At 41.6% G+C, this 15,000-nt stretch overlaps 1 protein-coding gene across 2 annotated transcripts in view; it reads left to right on the top strand.

Moving 5' to 3' along the window:
- The window catches only part of LOC135090576 (angiopoietin-2-like), a 122,379-nt gene that overhangs the window by 82,390 nt on the left and 24,989 nt on the right, over positions 1 to 15,000 (top strand). Inside the window, exons 3-6 of one of the 2 annotated variants that reach the window (XM_063987455.1) lie at positions 5,203 to 5,339; positions 6,110 to 6,206; positions 11,630 to 11,711; positions 13,001 to 13,109. In XM_063987455.1, the coding sequence (XP_063843525.1) occupies positions 5,203 to 5,339; positions 6,110 to 6,206; positions 11,630 to 11,711; positions 13,001 to 13,109 (425 nt within the window). Of the gene's footprint in view, positions 1 to 5,202; positions 5,340 to 6,109; positions 6,207 to 11,629; positions 11,712 to 12,982; positions 13,110 to 15,000 lie in introns of both variants that reach the window. The other variant, XM_063987454.1, reaches the window with a different exon arrangement.

The following is a 15,000-nucleotide window of genomic DNA, read 5'->3' as shown; positions in this document are numbered from 1 at the left end:
TACCTTTTTGGCGCTATAGATGAAATAAATGCGAGGAAAAAATAGATTAATAGAAGATACAGACATAAAAGAAAGACATATAGCGTAAGGAAAGATAAAATATAACAGGAGGCATTAAAAAAATAAACGAGGGAGAGAATATAGATAAACAGGAGATACAGCCATACAGAATGACAGTTAATGGAAGGAAACATAAAATATGATAACAAAACACATGAAAGGAATAAACGAAATAAAAAAAAAAGAATATAGGACACAGACATAGAAAAACAAGTAATGGAAGGAGAGATAAAATATAATAACAGTAACACACATGAAAGGAATTAACGAAAGGGAAAGAGCAAAGGAAAGATACAAGGACATGAAGGAGTGAAAGGATAAGAAGGATGAATAAAAAGAAAGATAAGAGGATAAAGGAAAGAGTAAAGAGGATGATTGAAGAATTAAGGGTGAGAGAGAGAGAGAGTGAGAGAGTGAGAGAGTGAGAGAGTGAAGGCCATTAACGGATTAAACCAAGCAAGGCCAAAATGAAGCAGTTACAAACAAACAAAATGAATAAAATAAATAAATAGATAGATACGAAGGATAAAGGATAAATGACGATCAAAACGCACACACACACACACACACACACACACACACACACACACACACACACACACACACACACACACACACACACACACACACACACACACATTGAAATCACACTAGTAAAATACAGGAGGGAAACTAAAGAAACAGAAAACGGAAGGAGTGTAATACAAATACAAACATGACAAGAGGAAACTGAAATATACCTGAAAAAAAAAGAAAATAAAGTGAATCACTGGGAAGAATTAAGAGAAACACAAAGAAATTTAACGGGACGCAGGTGGAGGAAACCCAGGTGTGAAAGTGTGCAAGAGAGAGAGAGAGAGAGAGAGAGAGAGAGAGAGAGAGAGAGAGAGAGAGAGAGAGAGAGAGAGAGAGAGAAAGAGAGAGAGAGAGATTAAGAACAGGAAGAAAAAGAAGGAAAGAAAGAGCTGGAAGAGATTACAGTAAGAGGGGTTGGAGATTGAAAAGATAAGGAAAACTTGAACTAAAAGAAGAGGAAGAGGAGGAGGAGGAGGAGGAGAAGATCCACCTGTACTTCATCACGCAGAGTTGAAATCTGAGACTCTTCAACATGGCCGTCTTACTTTTAATACCTCTTTTGTTTGCTAATTTGCGGAGGGAGGAGAAATTGGGGAAAGGAGGAAACGAGAGGAGGAAGATCGGGGAGAGAAGGAGGTATGGGGAGAAGGAGTGCATGGAAAGCTAAACGGAAGGGTAATAAAACAAAGGATGAGGAGTAAGAAAATGAAGGAAGATAATGTGAGAGAACGAAGGAGGGAAGAAGGAAAATAAAGATAAGGAGGAAAATAATGAAGAAAGAGAGGAATCAGAGAAGAGGAGAGTTAATAAATCATCTAAGGAGGATTAAAGAGACAGACGGACAGAACACATGACAGTAAACAGACAGGCATACAAACCGAGAGAGAGAGAGAGAGAGAGAGAGAGAGAGAGAGAGAGAGAGAGAGAGAGAGAGAGAGAGAGAGAGAGAGAGAGAGAGAGAGAGAAGATTTATGACTCGAGGAAGGAGACAAAGAATACATACTCATATAAATTCATACACACATTCTTACCTTTACAGTTCATACTTACCTTTGTATACCACCTTTCAAATTCATGCCTTTGTTTTCATTAATATTGTTTTTACGAGTAATTGTGAACATTTTATATTTATTCATTGTGTCCTATTTATATTTCACGCTGTGGAGTGTTTGTCTAAGAGAGAGAGAGAGAGAGAGAGAGAGAGAGAGAGACGGACGGGACCTTGAAAAAAGATCAACACTTATAATAAATATCCTATGATTAGATACAAGAGCGTGAAGGGCATGGCGTGATGGAGCCCAAATAAATATACCCGAGAATAGAATAAACAAATAGACATGTAGACCAGAGAGAGAGAGAGAGAGAGAGAGAGAGAGAGAGAGAGAGAGAGAGAGAGAGAGAGAGAGAGAGAGAGAGAGAGAGAGCAGGGTATTTTCCTCCCAGCACATCTCAAATGATCTCACGCACGATAGCTCCATTCTAAAATGTTTGGGTCGCCAGCAAATACAAGTCAGGGTTTGTTTTGATCTAACGAACCTCCTCACTCCTTCATGTCGCCTTCCTTCACTTCGTCCCACAATGCATCACGGCACCCCTGAAAGTTTCGCTCGCTAACATCTGGAGACGTGATAGAGAAGGTTCAGATGACAGTAGCGAAAGGGAAAGATAACTGAAGGACTCCCTATACTTAGCTTTGTGTGTGTGTGAAGGCTGTTTGTGATGTGCAATAGTAGCAGTGGTGGTGGTGGTGGTGGTACTGATACCCTCCTTATGATCCAAGACATCTGGTATTTGTTCCAAGGTGTTCTTATTTATGTGCATGTATTATTCATCTACTTGTATTACAGGGAAGGAATTGCAAGGAACACGTGTATTTCTTGGTATGTCTTTTGATATTTTGTCTATTTCTTCTTTTATTTTCTTCTGCATTGAATTGCGTTCCAGTGACACGTACAGAGAAATGATTGAACGTTCTATGCATATATTCTCTCTCTCTCTCTCTCTCTCTCTCTCTCTCTCTCTCTCTCTCTCTCTCTCTCTCTCTCTCTCTCTCTCTCTCTCTCTCTCTCTCACTGTATACACTGTTTTCTTGTCTCATCACATGACCTTTTCCTCTAGCATAGCGTCGTGCTCCTCCTCATCTTCCTCCTCCTCCTCCTCCTCCTCGCAGCGAAGGCATCCCGGAGGAGGTCTGCAGAAGAGGTCAACGTCAGCTGGTTATCAAAAAGAGATCACGTTTTGTACGAAAGGTTAAATGTGACATGAGGGTCGTTCTGCCCGATGGTGAGAAAGGACGGCTGGGAGATATGTACGAAGGAGGAAGAAGAAGAAGAGGGAGGACGGGGGAGAATAGACAAGAGAGACGGGAGAGGGAGAGGGGAGAAGTATACGTAAGGGGAGAGGGGAAAGGGAGAAGGGCCAAGTAGTTTAGTTGTTAGGCGGGCGATGCATAAAAGTTGCGAAGTTTATGATAGTTGTAAATCTTAGTTCTTGTAATTAGCGATAATCTGCCTGGCCACTTGCTGGATGTGTAAGAGTATAATAATAGCTGGTAGCAGATACGGAATAACTAGCTTAGGGCGTGGGTTGCCAGTGATGGTGATAGTGGTGTTGGTGGTGGTGATGGCAGTAACGAGTGCAAGTATATTTTTGAAAGCTAGTTTACATCACGATAGATACGTGTAGCAACAGAGACGGTACTGTGTTGTGTAGACACTGGCGAAGAATGTGTGTGTGTGTGTGTGTGTGTGTGTGTGTGTGTGTGTGTGTGTGTGTGTGTGTGTGTGTGTGTGTGTGTGTATGTGCGTGTGTGTGTGTGTGTGTTGTGGTTTTGGATTTTCTCAGAAGCTTGTTAGGTCGAGGAAAGGTTGATGAGAGAGAGAGAGAGAGAGAGAGAGAGAGAGAGAGAGAGAGAGAGAGAGAGAGAGAGAGAGAGAGAGAGAGAGAGAGAGTGTGTGTGTGTGTGTGTGTGTGTGTGTGTGTAATCAATGTTATTTCAAGCACGCAATGTAAATTCAGCTTCTACACACACACACACACACACACACACACACACACACACACACACACACACATTCGCGTACAAAACCCTAACAATTTCTCCCCTAAGGAACACTCAAGCATGAAATTAGGGAAATCATTCTACCTTCAAACATATAATATTTAAAAACATATTTTATTTTTCACCCCAACTTCTGTAGAATAATTTGGTCATTTAATTTAGGTATTCAAATATATATTACTGAAAGCCTCTCTAAAAACAGACGAGGAAAAATATGTATCCTTCTTTTCTCTCCCCTCGTGTCTTTTCTCAATAATATGGTTGTGAAATTAATGAGATACTGAATATTATGTATTACGGTGAAGAAAAAGAAGAGGTGAACAAAAATGAGCAGAAATGTTTAGTTTTCTCTTTCTCTCTCTAATGTCTCTTTTTTTCTTACTTCAGGCAAGACACGAGGAAAAGAATGTAGAAAATATGCTCTTTTCTTTCTCCTTTCTTTCTCCTCTCTCTCTCTCTCTCTCTCTCTCTCTCTCTCTCTCTCTCTCTCTCTCTCTCTCTCTCTCTCTCTCTCTCTCTCTCTCTCTCTCTCTCTCTCTCTCTCTCTCTAATGTCCCTCTATTTTCTCATTGCAAGTTCGTAGGTGAGGAAAATTGTGTGAAATCATTATCCTTTCCCCCTCTTTTTCCGTCGTTACCTTTTCGTAATGTCATTTTTCTTTCTCTTTATTTTGTTTGTCTCTAATGGTTCCTTTTATTCTCTCAGTACAAATAGATAAGTAAGAAAAATGTTATGCTTCTCTCTCTCTCTCTCTCTCTCTCTCTCTCTCTCTCTCTCTCTCTCTCTCTCTCTCTCTCTCTCTCTCTCTCTCTCTCTCTCTTCGTGATTCAATTTTCGTCTTCTTTTTTCTATCTTTGTCTTTCTCTCATATCAGTACAAGTCGATAAGTAATAAAAAGTTGGAGAAATCAGTACTATTTTTTCTCCCTTTTGTCTCTGCCTGGTCTTCATTATTTTCTTTCTTTCTTTTACAATGTCACTTTATTTTTACATCAAAATAGATAAATGAGAAAAAAAAAGTCCTGAGAATGTATACCGTTTTCTCTCTCCCCTTTGTCTCTGCCTCTGTAATGTTTCTTTCTTTCTCTCTCTCTACTCTTTCTTTCTTTATAATGTCAGTAAAAGTAGATAAGGGAGAAAAGAGAAATCAGTAGTTTTTCTCTCTGAATTTGTGTTAGCATAATATTTTTTTCTCTTTTCTCTGCCTCTTTCTCTCTTTAATTATTATTTCTATACAGTATTTCTCGTAAGTAAGTAAGAATAAGTAAGAAAAATAAGGATGAACAAGAAAAAGCTCTTGAAATCAGTCCCTTTTTCTCCCTGCCTCGCTGCTTGATATTCTTTTCTCTTTCTCTATTTCTGTTTCATTCTAATTATTTTTAACAGTAAAACACGTAAGTATGAATAAACAAGAAAAAAAAACAAGAGTAAATAAGAAAAAAATCATCAAACCAGTCACCTTTTTCTCTCTCCCATTATCTCACACCCTTTTTTCCCTCACTACAGGAGGAGGACGCCGAAGAGTAACAGCTGCAGAGGTGAGGGAGGTGGTGAACGCCGCCTTGGAACAGCAGCTGCAGCCCCTTCACACAGCCCTCAACCTCGTGCGTCTCGACACCTTCACTGAGCACGTGCATAGACAGGTAGGTCGAGTGTGGGTGTGTGTGTGTGTGTGTGTGTGTGTGTGTGTGTGTGTGGGTGTATGCATGTAGGTTCTGTTTTTTTTTTTTTTTTTTTTTTTTTGATGAAGTTAGTAGTTAGTTGCCATGCGTGTGTGTGTGTGTGTGTGTGTGTGTGTGTGTGTGTGTGTGTGTGTGTGTGTGTTTGTGTCGTGTGCCGTGTCCCGCTCTGTCCTCTCTGTAGTAATTACTTTGCCAGGAAACTGAGGATGTGTTGTGTACAAAAATGAATTTCTTTCTCTGCAAACTTCCTTTTTTTTTTCTTTCTTATTCTTGTTGTTGTTTTTTTCTGTACACCAGTGTCTCCTCCACTTCTAGGTATTGACCCGCTCTTCCCACACACACACACACACACACACACACACACACACACACACACACACACACACACACACACACACACACACACACACATACACGCACACACTCATGGCACGAACACGTCTGGCATAATTACAAACACCCTCTATTTTCCTCTTCCTCCTCTTCCTCTAGCACCTCCTCCTCCTCCTCCTCCGCCTCCTCCTCCTCCTCCTCCTCCTCCTCCTCCTCCTCCTCCTCCTCCTCCTCCTCCTCCTCCTGCACGCCATTCCTTCCAGCTGCTCCTTTTTCACCTTGCCTCTCATACACTCCTTTTTCTCTCTCTTTTCTTTACACTTTTCTCTTTTGTACCTTTTCTCCTTCTTTCTTCCCCTCTTCTCACTCTCACATCCTCTCACTCTCTCTCCCCGCAGCTGTCCACCTTGGAGCACATCCAGGGAAAGCTACTGACGGAGTATGGGGAGCTTAAGGCAGCCGTGGGGGAAGTTGGGAAGAATACGATGGATATTGGTGAGTAGAGGGAAGGGGAGGCGAAGAGCGAGGGTGAAGAGGATTGCAAGGCTGAGGGAAGGATGTTAGTATGGCTGCGGAGCGAAGACAGTGCGTGAATGGAGATGGATGGTTGGGTTTGTTAAAGGAAGGGAAGAGGAGAAGAAGAGGGAAAGAACGTTCAAGAGGGAGGAAGAAAGAAAGAATGATAATTTTGCATAGAAGGAGATGGATGGGTGTGTTTCAAGGAAGGGAAGGGAAGAAGAACAATGAAGAGTTTAAAAGAGAAAGGAAGGTAAAAGAGAAGAAAAGAGGGAAAGAACGCTGAAAAGTAAGGAAGGACAGTGGAATGAAAAGTATGCAAGTAAAGAGATGAACGATCTTGTGTAAATGAGAATGGACGGGAAAGGAAGAAGAGGAAAAGAACAACGAAGATTGAGGAAGGACAGTGGAAGGAGAGGAAGGGAAGTGAAAGACAAGAAAGAATAAAGTTGATGGAAAGGAGTGTTATCAAAAGAAAGTTAAAAGTTAAGAAGGAAACGAGAATAACAGTTGTGAATGAAAGAAAATAAAGAGAAAGAAAAAAAGTGATGAAACGGGACATAGTGAATACAAAATTAAGTAAAAAAGAGATGGAGAATAAAAGAAGAGGAAAGGAGAAAAAAAGGAGGATGATAATGAAGTGGAAATAAAAGATAATAAAAAAGCGAAGTGAACTAAGCAGGTGAAAGAAACAGAAAGAAAAATATGAATAATAGACGAAAAAAGGGAAGAGAAGAAAAGAAAAAAGAATGATGACGTGAAAATGAAAAAAAAATAGTGAGTTGAATAGGCGAAAGAAATAGACGAAATAATATAAATAACAGACAAACTTGTAATTGGGCAGGGTCGTTATTTGCTTCACTAGAATGATAATTGTCTGGAAGAACAAAGACCGGATGATTAAAAATACGGGTGTGTGTGTGTGTGTGTGTGTGTGTGTGTGTGTGTGTGTGTGTGTGTGTGTGTGTGTGTGTGTGTGTATGTGTGTGTGTGTTTTCAATTAATACTACTATACGTACAGAGAAAGAAGAAGAAGAGAGAGAGAGAGAGAGAGAGAGAGAGAGAGAGAGAGAGAGAGAGAGAGAGAGAGAGAGAGAGAGAGAGAGAGAGAGAGAGAGAGAGAGAGAGAGAGAGAAAGGATAATTAAAAGCTGTCATGTCTATTCATGGAAAGTGAAGAACAACACACACCCACCCACACAGACACACACACACACACACACACACACACACACACACACACACACACACACACACGACTGCACATCTGTACAGGATGGTCGAGGGAGAGAGAGAGAGAGAGAGAGAGAGAGAGAGAGAGAGAGAGAGAGAGAGAGAGAGAGAGAGAGAGAGAGAGAGAGAGAGAGAGAGAGAGAGAGAGAAGGAAGGGAGAGGGAAAGCATATAAAAAAAAGTAGAGTGTGTGTATGTGTGTATGTAAGAGAGAGAGAGAGAGAGAGAGAGAGAGAGAGAGAGAGAGAGAGAGAGAGAGAGAGAGAGAGAGAGAGAGAGAGAGAGAGACGGGGGGGTGGTTCATCTTGTGGCTTTATAAGTGGAATATTGCATTTTCAAGATCCCTAGGAGTCTTCAGTGCGGCACGAGGCACAATGTTGGTAATAGAGAGAGAAACAAACCGAAAACAATCTTGTCTTTCCTCAGTTTCATTTCACCCCAACGGACCCAAACACTTGCCAATGGAGGGAGACGAGGGGGAACCATTCTTTCGTTCATTCCTATTCACTATATAAACTGATCGCTGCGCAGTGTGTGTCTATTTACCAGTGATTGACGGGAGAGGCGTGAGAGAGAGAGAGAGAGAGAGAGAGAGAGAGAGAGAGAGAGAGAGAGAGAGAGAGAGAGAGAGAGAGAGAGAGAGAGAGAGAGAGAGAGAGAGAGAGAGAGAGAGAGAGAGAAAGTTTGTGAAAGTCTTGGGTATTTCTCAGCCAGATTTCATATATAGATTTTTTTTTTCTTTTCGTCTCTTTAAATTGTGTTTATTTTTTGGATTTGACGATAAGAAAAAGTTTAAGTAGGTGTGTGTGTGTGTATGTAGGTATCTAGCTATGTACATATACAATTTTTGCTTCCTTTTTTTCCCTGCGTTTCTTGTAACTTTTCTGAATCTGTCTGGGAAAGTTAGTTTTAATTAAAAGTTTGAGGTGACATGACAGCTTTCTCTCTCTCTCTCTCTCTCTCTCTCTCTCTCTCTCTCTCTCTCTCTCTCTCTCTCTCTCTCTCAGACAAAGCGACATCTCCTCCTGAGAGATAACCGTGTTTACATCTTTTCATCTCGCCTTCTTTTCTCTCGCGCACAAGTTCCAACAAGACATCTTATTACTGCTCCGCGAGGCTTCACAGGTGTTTCTGGAGGCGCTGCGTGCAGGAAATACACTAGATACACCATGTTTTAATTATACTCTCACTAACTCCACTCCATAACACGTACAGCGACTTATACAACAAAAGAACACGAGAAAACGCAATTACAAACACAAGTCTTAATATCGTAACACTTGAACGTCTTTCCCGCGGCGATAACACATCTTGAAGTAACAAAGGAAGGCGGTAAAACAACATCTTTTCTTTCCCTTGTCACTTCCAATCCACATCACAGACTCATCTCGTGTCAAGAGTTTTGAGGAGAAACTGTAAATTTATCCTTCTGTCATGTGGATCTTTGTTCAAGGTGACCGTCTTCCTGCAGCGGTGGAGGAGATGGAAGAGAAGGAGGAGGAGGAGTGGAGAAGAGAAGAAGGGAGGAGAAAGAGATGAGGTGACACTGTAAGTTTATCCTTTACGCGTCTAAGTGGCAACGAAGGAAAGTGTGGCTCCGAGGATGCCAGCAAAAATTGGGAAAAGAAACCAAACTTTCCGACAGAATACACACACACACACACACACACACACACACACACACACACACACACATACATAATCACTGCTCTGCCTCACACACACACACACACACACTCGTGCACACATAAACACCAAACACCAAACACTGACTTAATTCAAGCATCGACTCGGTTGACTGCCAAAATATAAGAAGTTTAGTTTACGTGAGGCAAGGCAAGTCAATAGCTAGCTTTCTTTTTTTATCTCTTATTGTATTGAAATGTACACAGAGATAAGCGGCGAGGATCTCAAGGCCACGCCAGCGCCCAAGCCCTCGCAGTCTCCCCAATAAGAAAAACAAGTGTGGGTTTATAGCCGTGACCTCATCGACCTTCCCTCGCCGTCTCTTTGCCGCTCCGTCGTTCCCTGTAACACGACCGCTTCCCCGCGTACGAATAATTAACAATTTAACCCAAATTCCCCACTTCACTTGAGTCCGCGCTCTCACTGTGCCTCTGTTAGTGCCTTGAAAACGCAAACAAGGGAGATTTTTTGCTGGTTGGGCGTGGTCACATACGGCGCCAGGGGTCAAGAGAGTGCTGTAATTTGGTCTGCCTTAGGAACCCCCTCTGTTAAAAAAAAAAATAAATAAATAAAATAATTCAATTTTAAATTTTTTTATCTGATAATTGGGATATTTTCTTTACTTAAAGAAGAACAATTAGACGCGTAAAATATTATTAAGAGTTCTTAGGAGAGCGGTATATATAATAATCATACTTCATTAAAAAAAAAAAGAAACTTAAAACACACTTTCTCGATTGATATATACTTTCTATATCAATATTCTTCTTCTACTTTTTATATGATTTAATCATCTGTAATCTAAATGGAAAAATTTTTTATCGGAAAAGTTTTTAATTTGTTCCGTATACTTGGTTATATAGCATGTGGCGACTTTGCCCTCTTACACACATCATTGTACTTCACTCAGGTGTGTTTACGACAGGTGGTAGATAGAGAAGCAACCTTACCTTCCCACACCTCACACATGCACCAGAATGAGACTTGGTTATATAGCATGCGGTGACCGTACCCTCTTATCTTCGTGTCATGTCATGTTTAAACTCACGCAGGTGTAATCACGTCAGGTGTATGATATTAACACAGGTAGATAGAGAAGCAATCTTACCTTCCCATACCTCACATGTGCAAAGGTATTACACCCTTTCATCACCGCGGAATTACAAGCTGTTGTTAGCTATGGAAGAGTTGAGAATATTTATAACTAATGAAGGGGAATTGTATCCTCCTCATGACAGATGCAGGAGAGTTAGAGCCCTTGATAGCAGGTGCGAAAGAGCGTTGAGTACTGTAATAAAGAGGCCACGCCCTTCCTATGGCTTTGTACTCCATGCGCCGTCACGTGACCCCTCCACATACTCCCTCTCTCCCATCATCGTCACCTGTACCTCCCCTCTCACCTGCCCTCAACCCATCCCATGTTCCCGTAGCCATTACACTTACACACACACACACACACACACACACACACACACACACACACACACACACTCCCCTTTTCATATAAATTTCCACACCCCATTACACTAACCTCTCTTTTCTCACCCCTTCAGTGCCCCTTCACCCTCTGCACCCTAAAATTCATGAACCTTTCACCCTTAAGACCACTCCCTTTAACTACTCCCTTTGTTCTCCACGCCCACTCCACACCTACGTCCAATCTGCCGTCTTCTCCCACGCCTCTTGAGAAAAACTCCAGAATTTGCCAGTCTCAAAGAACGAAAAAAAAAAAAAAAATCGCCTGATAAAACAAAGCCGGGAATTGATAAAAGAAGACTGCCTTGTGTCGCGACTATTTGCAAATATTCTTCTGTTTTTATGATCAAATTTTATCATTTTTATTTCAGCCGCGAGTTTTAGGAAATTGTGAGGGATAAGGAGGTTTTGGGGAAAGGGTTGGCAGTACATGAGAGAGAGAGAGAGAGAGAGAGAGAGAGAGAGAGAGAGAGAGAGAGAGAGAGAGAGAGAGAGAGAGAGAGAGAGAGAGAGAGAGATGCATCCAACACTTCAATTTTCCGTTGCTTAAGGGTCAGATTAACTCTCATGCAATTATCAATATCAACCGTGACCTGTATAAAATGGAAAGGTTAGTTATTGCTTACTTACCTCACATAACAAATTGCGTACAGTGAATACAATGGCAGAATACGACGTAGAATATTATAAACCTTAAGGAAAACTGATGGAAAACGTGAGGAAGTAAAGGGTTTGAAGTTGCTTGAAGATGCTACCCCGCCATGCTTTCTGTGCTGTTTTATTCTTCTCTTTTGTATAATCTGTCTCTTTTTCATTTGTCTCATTTATCATATATACCTGTCCCTTCTATCACCTGTCCCTTTTCATCTTTTTTTTTTTATATATATTTTATCTATCTCATTTATCTATCATCTTTTTTTTTCTCTCATCTTTCTCTCTATCATCTATCTCCCTGTCATCTCTATTATCTATCTCATGTCTCTATCATCTGTCTCTTGTGTCGTTGCAGTGAAGCAGATGGCGGCACTGGAGGCCCGCGTCACAGCTCTAGACCGCAATGCCCCGCCGAGACACCCACAAGAGAATCTGGTGTAAGTACGATAATTTCATTCCAGCACTACTCTTAGATTCACTCAGACTTAACCTGTTCATTGCAGTATCCAACAATTCACAGCAATAAAGGCACACTACAAGATCCTCCACCAATACATACAGGAATTAATAGAGACTAAAAGAAGTTTCCCCTGTCTATATAGTATTTGTATGCAGCTGTAGAAGTAAAGGAAGTATCTCAGAGTGGTTTGTGGTCAAGGAAAGATGTGTCACGTAGCAGTCAAGGGTTTAAAATAAGGAGTTTTTAGCTATGAGTGGGAAGGTGAAGGTGGCGGGGATAGTAACTGGCAACACTACTCTTTATGTTGCAGTGTTGTTGTATAAATGTTTGCTGTTGGGATACTGGATTGACGATACTTGACCAATGTTTAGGATTTACTTAATGAATGTTACCTAGCAGAATAATAATTACGTATTCTTTCATTTTCTGTTAGAGATATCAATTACATATCACTGCCAGCCCCCTCCAATGTCCATCAGTACAGCATACATTTTTTAAACAATTTTGTCCTTCACTTCCAAACTTAGCTAGCTTCCTGCGCTCATTTCCACTGAAAACATCTTCCTCTTTAAAGATGCCCCTTGAATCTTTATTTTTACAAGTGATCCAGCATTTTTTCTCTCCCTCTCTCTTCTTTCTCTCTCTTCTATCTAGATGTACATTGATCTTTCAGTCGCAACCAGTAGCCAATACCTATCACATAATTCCCGATCCCTACAGCTCCTCACTCACTCACTCCCCATTACAGCACACAAGCCCTTCACCGCCTCCTCACAGCCCCCTCATATCACCTACTCGCACTGCTACTCGTCACTCCCTCAAATGCAGTTATAGAAATGACACACACATCACACACATCCCTTGGCATTCCTCACACTCCCCTGTATTATATGTTAATCTCCCTCCTTGGTCTGCTCCTGTGTGTGTGTGTGTGTGTGTGTGTGTGTGTGTGTGTGTCTGTCTTCTTACACGTCCTACATACTGCCTGCCATCCTCACCGCGCCTGTTGAAAAATGCACCAAAGTTACAGTGACTTTTATTGCCTTATTACATTTCAAATTACCTACTCTGTTCTTCTTCTTCTTCCTCCTCCTCCTCCTCCTCCTCCTCCTCCTCCTCCTCCTCCTGATCCCCTGCTATCTCATCAACCTCCTCCTCCTCCTGTTCCTCCTTCTATCTCATCAACCCACTTCCTCCTCCTCCTCCTCCTCCTCCTCCTCCTCCTCCTCCTCCATGCCTCACCCACAGTCCTCTCCTCCCCTTCAGGTCAAGGCTGGACTCCGAAGACTACCCACAAGCCCCCGTGAGTTCCGAAATGAGTCAGGTAACCCAGGCAGTCCGTGAAGCAGTGACCTCCATCAACAACCGCCTGCAGGTAAGGTCAGGTCACTGGGGTCAGATTTTTAAGCCTTTTTACACCTTTTTTTTTTTACTGTCTCTTAATTGACGTGTTCATGAGTAACTTTTTTTTTTATTTTGTTACTTTTTTTTTGTTTTAAAGATTTTTGTTAAGGGATTGAGTGATTGAAAAATGTGTATGTATTTGTTTGCGAGTCTGTCTGTCTGTCTGTCTATCTGTCTGTCTGTCTGTCTGTCTCTCTCTCTCTCTCTCTCTCTCTCTCTCTCTCTCTCTCTCTCTCTCTCTCTCTCTCTCTCTCTCTCTCTCTCTCTCTCTCTCTCTCTCTCTCTCTCTCTGTCTGTCTGTCTCGCTGACTTAGTTCTCTCTCACACATCATCTAATTTAGCTCCGCGCTTCTTCTTTCTTTTATCATCATGCGCTCTTCACATCGTTATTCATTCCTTATTTGCATTATATTTACATTCATGCATATACTTGTAAATTATATACGCGCATGTATGAATATATGTACGAGTATGAGGTAAGTACGTAGGTAGACAGGATTTATGTATATTCGCCGTAAGTTTGCAATGATACATATATTTTGTGTATATATGTATCTATGTATGTATGTTTGTATGTATAAGAAGGTAGGATTCATGTATGCTTACGTTTTAAATTTAGCTTCATTATCATACACGTGTTTTGTATTTATACGTATGTGTCTGTGTATATATATATATGTATGTATGTATGTATGTATGTATGTATGTATGTATGTATGCATGTATAAAAGTGTAGGCAGGCAAGAAACGCGTACACTACCATTTAAGTCTAATTTGGGCGCTTAAAATGCTTATCCAGAATTACGTAGGCGTCGTCTTGAACTAAGTCAATTAGCCGCCATTACCTGGGCCCACGCAGGTGTGGCCAGGTGTTTTAACTCAATGCGGCAGGAAAGACGTCTCGCCCACTACTTTTCTAATTGTATGTATCAAATTTATCGAACCACGCCCCTGCCCCGAGAGAGAGAGAGAGAGAGAGAGAGAGAGAGAGAGAGAGAGAGAGAGAGAGAGAGAGAGAGAGAGAGAGAGAGAGAGAGAGAGAGAGAGAGAGAGAGAGAGAGACTGTAGCAAAATATTTAAATGAGAGAGGAAGTGTAATAATGCAAAAGAACCGAGAAAATTAAGAAATCATAAGCGTAAAAGATAGATAGAGAGAGAGAGAGAGAGAGAGAGAGAGAGAGAGAGAGAGAGAGAGAGAGAGAGAGAGAGAGAGAGAGAGAGGGTTGCGTTTACTTCCACTGCAGACTCGCGGCGGCAAAATTACGATCCTCCTTCTCCTCCTCCTCCTCCTCCTCCTCCTCCTCCTCCTCCTCCTCCTCCTCTTGAAGGGTTCCAGCGAGCCATGAATCCTCCGACAAGGACTCAAAAAGGTGAATTCGGAATTTTCAACACCATTTAGAAGCGGTGATCGAGGTTCGCAGAGTCGAGATGGCGAGTTAGTGATTCCTGAAGTGGTGTTTACGAGATGAAGCGTACGAGGAAGAGCAGGAGGAGGAGGAGGAGGAGGAGGAGGAGGAGGAGACAGAAGAGGGGAAAGCTATATATGAACAGTAGAAAGCTAAAGGAAAGATGAAATGTGTTTTAAATTTGTGAAGTTGGTTTGAAATGGAGCAATTGGAAAGGTCAATATAGATGTTTCCTGGAGAGAGAGAGAGAGAGAGAGAGAGAGAGAGAGAGAGAGAGAGAGAGAGAGAGAGAGAGAGAGAGAGAGAGAGAGAGAGAAATACTTGAATACCAGAAGCTTACTGGAACTGTATATAATAACTAGGTCGAGCAGAAATATATACGCACACACACACACCCACACACACACACACACACACACACACACACACACACACACACACACACACACACACACA

This window comes from Scylla paramamosain, chromosome 35, assembly GCF_035594125.1.
Source record: "Scylla paramamosain isolate STU-SP2022 chromosome 35, ASM3559412v1, whole genome shotgun sequence".
NCBI classification, from domain to species: Eukaryota; Metazoa; Arthropoda; class Malacostraca; order Decapoda; family Portunidae; genus Scylla; species Scylla paramamosain.
The sequence above is the reverse complement of the archived record's forward strand: the minus strand, read 5'-3'. Positions and strand labels throughout refer to the sequence as shown.